The sequence below is a fragment of the Capsicum annuum genome, chromosome 2 (genome assembly GCF_002878395.1).
Source record: "Capsicum annuum cultivar UCD-10X-F1 chromosome 2, UCD10Xv1.1, whole genome shotgun sequence".
Lineage (NCBI taxonomy): Eukaryota > Viridiplantae > Streptophyta > Magnoliopsida > Solanales > Solanaceae > Capsicum > Capsicum annuum.
In genome coordinates this window covers 79,563,933-79,572,830 of record NC_061112.1, presented here as the reverse complement: position 1 = coordinate 79,572,830, position 8,898 = coordinate 79,563,933, and the positions used below count along the sequence as shown (strand labels likewise).

The 8,898-nt window shown below is 32.3% G+C and overlaps 1 protein-coding gene across 4 annotated transcripts; it reads left to right on the top strand.

Annotated features, from left to right (window-relative positions):
- The first annotated feature begins 2,255 nt into the window (after positions 1 to 2,255).
- LOC107858643 (adenylyl-sulfate kinase, chloroplastic) lies at positions 2,256 to 7,333 on the top strand. 4 transcript variants are annotated; one of them, XM_016703387.2, is made up of 7 exons: positions 2,256 to 2,968; positions 3,742 to 3,882; positions 5,138 to 5,287; positions 5,388 to 5,506; positions 5,602 to 5,686; positions 6,427 to 6,473; positions 6,798 to 7,333. In XM_016703387.2, exons 1-7 carry the CDS (start codon positions 2,692 to 2,694, stop codon positions 6,894 to 6,896), a joined length of 918 nt encoding a protein of 305 aa, XP_016558873.2. In that variant the 5' UTR covers positions 2,256 to 2,691; the 3' UTR covers positions 6,897 to 7,333. The 4 variants fall into 4 exon arrangements, with proteins under 4 accessions (XP_016558873.2, XP_016558874.2, XP_016558876.2 ...); XM_016703388.2 differs by having other exon boundaries at positions 2,265 to 2,943; positions 3,759 to 3,882; XM_016703390.2 differs by having other exon boundaries at positions 2,265 to 2,943.
- The last annotated feature ends 1,565 nt before the right edge of the window (positions 7,334 to 8,898 follow it).

Here is an 8,898-nt window from a genome sequence, read left to right as displayed (position 1 = left end):
ATATTATATATAGTTCAATTACAAAGTCTCAAACAAAAATATCATAAAATAATAAATGAGGACAAATGTAGGAATATGCATGAAAAATAAGTAAACATGTGTAGTTATTTAATTGCATTAAAAAGTTTGTGAGGATTATCAAAAAGAGAGATCCATATATATATATATATATATATATATATATATATATATAAAATATAATAATAGATGGTGAATTCCTTTGAATATTTGTGTTTATATATATTTAATTTAATAAGACAGACACTTTAAAATCAAGGAAGTAATTCATTTGCGCATTCTCACTTATTAAATTTATTAAAAACCCAAATTTGTTAATGATATAAATTTATACATACAATCGGATGCATAATCTGAATCTTTAGGGGTCATTTGGTATTTCGAATTAAATAAACAATGACATTTGCTAGGATTATATAATCTCATTATGAATGAGATAAAAGTGAGATATTTGATATTAAATTTATATCATATATAATCAATATCAGAAATTATTAATTCGAGATTAATTTATAATATCAATCAAACATGATATAAATTTAATAATAAACTTAATTCTGAAATGTCTTAATTTATTATGGATATACCAAACGATCACTTAGTGGTCATTTGATTGATTATATGAAAAAAATGATGCATGTTGTAGTTTGTGTATTACTGATATCTTATTTGTTACACTTTTTTATTCTCTGTATATTAAAGATTGCATTAGTTATACACTCTATTTGATATTAAAAAATGTATTCTTATTACATGAAAATTTACGGTATTACTAATGTAATGGAGTCCAATACGCGCAGTAATATTGTTAAAGTTACAATTATCTCTCAATGTTTTTTTTCACATATTTTTCACCATATTTAAGAAAAATAATTTTATAAAAAATATTTTCTTTTAAAAATATACAATTCATATTATTTTGAGTTAATAAATAAAAATGACCCTAAACTAGACACTAAATTATAATTTTGACCTTAAACTTTGATAGTGCACAAATAAGACCTTTAACTATTCAAAACCTGAACAAATATGAACTCCGATTTTGCAACCCCATGCGTGAGTCTCACTCACGCCTACGTGGAAAGGTAATCCAATCACACGATGTCAGGTCATTAGAAGGGCTGACTTGAAGAGATGTCATATTTGTGCAGTTTTGAATAATTAAATGTCATATTTATGCATTATCAAAGTTTTGATTTTTGTGTTAAAACGACGTCGTTTTTATTATTATTATTATTTATTTATTTCTATAGTAGCAGCACCTAACTTTTTTTTAATTTTAAAAAATTATTATTATTATTATTATTATTTTATTTATTTCTATATCAGCAACACCTAGTTTTTTTTTAATTAAAAAAAAAACAGCCACTAGCAGGGATCGAACCCGCACAGTAGGCTAAAGGAAGCGCCCAAGAAGAACAAATAACACCACTGAACTATCTAAGCGCCCAAGGAAGCTTAAATATACATTTTCTATCTTATATATATACAACGTAATTTTTTTATCGAGGGGGTTCGGGTGAACCCCATGGAAACCACGTAGGTCCGTCCCTTGTTAATTTAATAACGTTTTAATAACGTTAATTTAATAACATCTTTTAATTACGTTAATTTGATATCATTAATTTAATATACTACTACTATTATCCTTAATAACATTAATTTAATAATATTTTATTAAAACTATAATTTTTTTAATTATTAGTATAGTTTCATCTTTAATTTAATATTTAAATAAATAATATTTAAATATATTATATAACTTAAATTCGTCCTCTGCTTTATAATATATATACATACCACTCGATTTTTTCATATGAGGCTGACCCGCCTAATTAATAAATCTTCAATATTGCTCTTTTTTCGCAATGACAAAAGAAATTAGATGTCATTTTCATCTTTGAGCCGAAAATAATGAAAAAATAATAGTGAAGAGTCATTTAAAGATCATATTTGTGCAGTTTTGAATAGTTAAATGTCATATTTGTGCACTGTCAAAGTTATAATTTGGTGTCAAATTTAGGATCATATTTACGTATTATGTCCTTAGATTTTAAGCTGGACGCGCTCAATTTTGCGTGTTAAACAAGCGTTTTTCTACGTAGAATTGGAGGTCATATTTGTGCAGTTTTGAATAATTAAATATTATATTTATACACTATCAAAATTTAAGATCAAAATTATAATTTGATATCAAGTTTAGAGTTATATTTACATAGTATCTCTTTCTCTGTGCTTGTGACCAATTGAAAGAACACACACACAACTACAACTATTATCAGTATAGTAGTTGTGCTTCAACCATCATAAAAAAATTTCCTCCCTAGATAAATTATATAAAACATTTTCTGCTTAGTCCAGTACCCCATATATATAGCTTCACCACCGCAACTCCACCACCACCTGCCACCGCAAAATCCGCATCGAATCACTGCACCCACAGCACGCCATTAGCGACCTCCATGAATTTCTGACACCATCACCCGCTTATGTTTTTCGTTTTTCGTGCCCTCACCTCTCTCTCTCTCTCTCTACGTATACCATATGTGATAATCCTATATAATTTTTTTGATATATTATCTTCATGTGCACTGTATAATTTTTTATTGATTTATTTATTTGTTTGTTGTTATGTATATACTATAAGTGTACATCCTGTTTATTGTGAAAGTAATGATAATTCGATTCAATATGGCTTCAATTGGAAAATGTTCATCCATTTATTGGACTACGTCGCCGGAGTTTGATTTTCCCGAGCCGTCATCGGGGAAGTTAGGGTTATGTAAATCGTTTGGCTTTAGTATTTCCGGTACCCACGTCAAAACAAGTTTCGTAGCGCCTTTAAGAGCAATCGAAGCTTCTAGAACGTCTCAACTCAATGGAAAGGCTGAAAATATTCAGCGGGCTGGATGCGATTCCAATCAGGTTTTGCCTACAAATGATTGCAATGGTAGCCCGTTTTTATTCATATGCACATTTTTATGCTTAATAATTTTTCTTAGTAGTGATGAGTAGAATTCCAATGTTGGCTATTCGGCTCTATGTTAACGTTGTTGTGCTAATTTACCTAGCGTTTGGCCATTGATTTTGAATCAAACTTTGAAAATTTATGTTCTAAGTATTTCAAGTTTCCAAAAACCGACTCAGATCAGTTTTTTTGGTGTTTTAGGGACGCACGCACAGAACTTCAAACTTTTTTCAAGTAAAATGCATGTCCAGAGTCCAGACACAACTTCAAAATCTCAAATTTTCAAGTTTCAACTTCAAAATCTATGGCCAAACCGGAGCTTAGATTGCTCTGCTGAACTATGTTTGCTAAATCAATGTGAATATTGTCTACTGGACTCAATATTGTCATTTGCCGTTGGAACAAAATTGAAAGCTCTTTGCTTGTTGTGAACCTGCGACTTCGTTGGATTTAGGCCACTGCTTTTATCTAATTCAATGCTTCTTATTTTAAAATTTATCGGACTGTAGATGAAAAAGGACGAGGGATTAGTCCGTCTTTATGTACAGCATAGTATGCCTTCTTGTTCTTTTTTCTTAAGTTGCGCGGACTCTTCACTTTTGATGCCGCACCCGTGTTGGATTCTCCAAAAATACACTAGCTTTGGCGAATCTGACACGCACCCGTTGACATTTTTGAAGAGTCTGAGCAACATAGAGTTATTTCTTGTGGACGTAACCTTAATTTTGTTACTAATCTGACAATAATCTAAATAGTTAAAGGTGTACATCAGATGTCTACAATCGGGAATTCATCAAACATTGTCTGGCACAAGTGTTCTGTAGAGAAATGTGACAGAGAGGAGTTGCTTCAACAACGGGGTTGTGTTATATGGGTAACTGGCCTCAGCGGTTCAGGTTAGTTTAAATGCCAGAAGCCTCATATTGGCTCTCAAGTCCATTTCCTAAATTTCTGAGAGGTGTTATGATTAGAACTTGGGTATTTGCATCTGCCAATCTTTGCTTAATAATGCACAAGAGCAGCAGTTGCTGAGTAATTTATATATCACATGATTACTTAGTAAAAATATGGATGGAAGAACAACTCAGTGCTAGCAGCCTTTCTCGGATTTTTGCTTTTATAGGATACTACCAGTGAAGTAGGAAAGTTTAATTAAATACCCTTCTTTTAAAGCTAGATGCTGTTTGTATGATTCTGGGATTCAACCTTCCTTCGGAAAAGATGACAAATGAGACCTACCAAAAGCAGAATAGCCAAAATCCAAATCAGCAACAAGGTCCTCTACTTTGCGCTTTGCTTTTGGCAGATTGGTTATTTTATCAAGTTAGAGCTGTAGAGTTGATTGAACTATAATGTTAAGAAATGATAAGACAAGCTTAGGTGTTCACACGGCATTATCTTTATCTCTGAGGCCCATCAGTAGATCTTCTTAATGAACACTAAATTATGTTTAAGAAGCAGAATTGTTAGTTTGACACTGTTCATCACGGAAATCTGGAGGTAGAGAAGAATACTGGAAAACTCTATCAGCCTTAAATAGTGAACTTGATTTCATTTTCAAATGCAGTGTCGATCATATTGCTTAATTGAAATGAACATTATTTGTAGACAAGCTATTGCAAGATACTACTCCCTCTAGTCCAAAATAAGTGAATATTTGATCTATTTTTCAATGTCCAAAATAAGTGAATTGTTCATTTTTCATGAGACATGTTGGAAATTTCTTTCAATTTTACCCTTCATTTACACTTTTTAGGTTATGAGTTCCAAGGGACTTAATTGACTTTATCTTAATGTGGCAGAAATTTCAAGAGTAGTTTCATAATATCTAAAAGGGTAAAATGGGAAAGTAAAGTACAATTTATGTCCTAGTTTCTTCTTATTTTGGACTAGAGGGAGTATATGAGTAGCCTTGATTTGGAAACACCTCAGAATGGTTGTGGAAAAATATTTTAATACTATGAATAGCTATTTCTTCTCTTGATGCTGATATCTTTCAAGATACTAGTATATAGCATCAGGTACTGCTGTCATTTTCACTACTATTATTTCTGATTCTTGCTAAGGACCTCTGTCTATGAGCTTTCTCTTTCTCAGACACACACCTACATGCACATATCAACTGTTTTACATAATTGAACTTGATTTCAGGGAAGAGCACTCTGGCATGTGCTCTAAGTCGTGGCTTACATGCTAGAGGAAAACTCACCTATATCCTTGATGGTGATAATCTTCGCCATGGTCTGAATCGCGATCTTAGTTTTAGAGCAGAAGATCGAGCAGAAAATATAAGACGAACTGGTTGGCTTCTTTTCTGGTCCTTACTTTGCAAATATTTCTTGAAGCCTTTTGATTTATTCTGTTGGAAAATTAACAAGTCCAAATGCTTATATATAAATAGGGGAGGTGGCAAAGCTTTTTGCAGATGCTGGAGTTATTTGTATTGCCAGTTTGATATCTCCCTACAGGAAGGATAGAGATGCTTGCCGCAGTTTACTGGCAGAAGGGGATTTTATTGAGGTTTGTGCAAAGAAATTGTTCTCAAAGGATTGGCTTCTCCGGTGAGAGATTGCTGTTTGGCACCTATTAGCTGATTGAGTTGCATAACTTTGTAGGTTTTCATGGATGTTCCTCTGCATGTATGTGAGGCAAGGGACCCTAAGGGGTTGTACAAACTTGCTCGAGCTGGGAAAATAAAAGGTATTGTCTGTCAACTCGACCTCTCTTTGCTTTGTTTTTGTGAATTAACATTTTGTATCAGAAAACTTATCATGATGGACGAGGGTGGTCTGTGGAACATCTGAAGATATCCATTAGGCTTCGTGATGATTTACTTTCCTCAATATCAAGTTGCTTCCCCAGACCCCACTATGTGGAAATATACTGGGTTTGTTGTTGTTATTGTAATATCAAGTTGCTGATTTGAATGTTTTGGCCCTGCTGCTGCAGGCGGACGATACCTTTCTTTAGGGATGTCAAATGGGCAAATTAAATCAAATTTTAGAAGGTTAAGAAGGTTTAGTAAATCAGGCAATATGCCCAACATTTGCTTAGGTTGATCTTATAATTTGTCTACTTAACAAGTCAAACTACAAACAACTTTCTTTTCTTTATGGAGAGAGAAGTTGGATGACCATAAAACCAAACCAACCAACCAAAAGAATTGTTTTCTAATTTTGTCATTTTCTCTCATTCTCTGTGTCAATTTTGATATCTAGGTATAGACCCAAACTTTTAGATGGGTTGATTACCAACTAACCTGCCCAACCTTGGATTAGTTGGCGAGTGATACTTTTATGATCTAAGTGTTACACCCCTGTCACCCTCATCTTTGTTTTTCTCATCTTTCTTCTCTGTCTCTCTCTCTTTTTTTTTTTTTTTTTAAATATTGTTATTCACCCAATACTTTTATTTATTATTTTTTTCCTTGTACTTTGCAGGTTTTACCGGCATTGATGATCCATACGAGCCACCCCTAACATCCGAGGTAACATCAAATCTGTTTCCCTTGCTTAACATGCTGCCCATAAGGGGATTGATTGTGCTCCTAGATTCTGGGGATTGCGTTGTTTCAGTTCAGGTTCAGCATGTGTTAGCTACATGATGTGACCTACTGTATCAAATTTAGGATTCTAAGCCATTGATACAGTTATTGCAATTCTCCCATCTCCTAGTTGTGTCAATCTCTACTTTCTTTGGATGTTTACTTGATCCCTCATGCTTGCTTGAAGAGGATATACTCGCAAATTACTTTGTCATCCTCCTCGAAAACTCATATTACTTGTGGTCTTGTGTCATTTCGAATTTGCAGATAGTTTTACGTCAGAACCAAGGGCTATGTGATTCTCCGGATGATTTGGCCGATATAGTGATCTCATACTTGGACAAAAAAGGGTATCTGAAAGCATAATTCCTCATGCCTCATCTGCAGACATGCAACTTCAGTCTGCATCCACCATTTTCTAGTGTATTGGTGAAATAAAATCTTCTTATCATTCAGAAACTTCACCTTTCCTTGTGTAAGTTGATTGTAATTTATGCAAGTTGAGTTAATTTCACTCAACTTGCCTATCAATTATGTATGCTGGACACAGTATAGCATTTTATTGTCATCAGCAGGCAAATTCATGGCAATGGTGTTCTTGCTCTATCTATTGTCTATGGGGAGGCCATGTTTCACAGTGTGTTTGGTTGGATTCATCCAAGTACTGAATGCTGAGGTTAGTTCACGAGCTGTAGGCGTCAGCATAGGTTAAGATCTGATTGGAAAGGATGCATTACATCCATGTGGATAGAATAGCTTATGCCATTTGATTCTATTGTTATATAATGTCTTGCATTTGCCAATTCGATTCTGTTCCGTTGTATGACTTTTATTTGCAAATCACTGCACTGGTCCATTTGCATTCCCCTGAAACAGAAGAAAGAACTACAAATGACGAAAATGGAATTATATGTGTCGCACCTCATCGACAAGCAGGGGACTTTATATGGGTTTTCAGCTGTTCGGCGTCTCCGTTGTTATAGGGCTAGCATTTATTTCAAGAAGGCGTGAGGACAATATTTGAGTGGCAGAAAATTATTTGAAGTTGAAAACTGAAGAAACCAAATCTTTTTATTTTTCAGAAACATCCATAAACTGAGTCATCCGAATCACCAAGAAAAACATAATTCGATTCGAAACACCTTATACACCTAAGTATGCTAGATGGTTATTACACACTAAAAAAGAACTGGACGAAATTTTCCAGTATGGGAGAAATTGATGCAAGTGGGGTATCACTGATTGCAATTATTTGCCAAATGTTTTCAGAGCCAGATGAAAATATTGATGATTTTTAAGCAAGAAATACCAAAATCATGCATTGGAGAACCAAAGAATAAAAATTGGAAGGCATTGAAGAATGCAAAAGGAAATTAATTTTATGCTGTAAGATAGCCAAAGTTATTTTTTGCCATATGGATGTAGCACTTGCAAGACATGATGCTGTCTACTCACTTGTGCACTTTTAATTATTTTACTTGCCACGTTTAACATATAAAAAAAAACACAATTATAACATTAATTACTTATTTCTCAAATTATTGATCAAGATTTGATGCTAAATACTTCCTCAACATTACTTGAATTTTCATTTACTTGTTATTTTTGACACATAATTTTTTCTATTTCATATTTTAACCTCAACATTAATTACTAATTCTTTTTTTAATATCTATTATTATTAAATATTAATTCTTATACACAATTATAACATTAATTACTTATTTCTCAAATTATTGATCAAGATTTGATGCTAAATACTTCTTTCGTTCAAAATTAGTTGTCACTTTTTTTCTACTTGAATTTTCATTTACTTGTTATTTTTGACACCTAATTTTTTCTATTTCATATTTTAACCTCAACATTAATTACTAATTCTTTTTTTAATATCTATTATTATTAAATATTAATTAATAAGAATAATATGCTAAAATCACTATATCAGATATTATTTTTTAATAAATGTATCAATTAAAAAAAAAGTAACAACTAATTTTGAAGGGAGTATACAGTTACTATGAACAGTATGAAAAAAGTCTTCTTACCAATTGTTTCTTAAGAAACAGGGTAATAGACAAGGTGGACCTAGCATTGAAAGAAATAACAAAATTACAAACAAAAATATAATTAAAAAAGGAATAAGTAAAAGTGATTGAAAGAGACTAAATCGGCATTTAGATATGCGATACGGAGTTCGTAAATTTGAAATCATGAAATGAAATAGTATTTGGACACGTGAGTTTATCTCGTGATTTCATATTATATGAAATCACAACTTTTTCAAAATTTATGATTTGAAATTTCATATAATGAGTTGAAATTTTTTAAAATTTTAAAAATTAGTCCACAAGTTTATATTTTGTAAAAA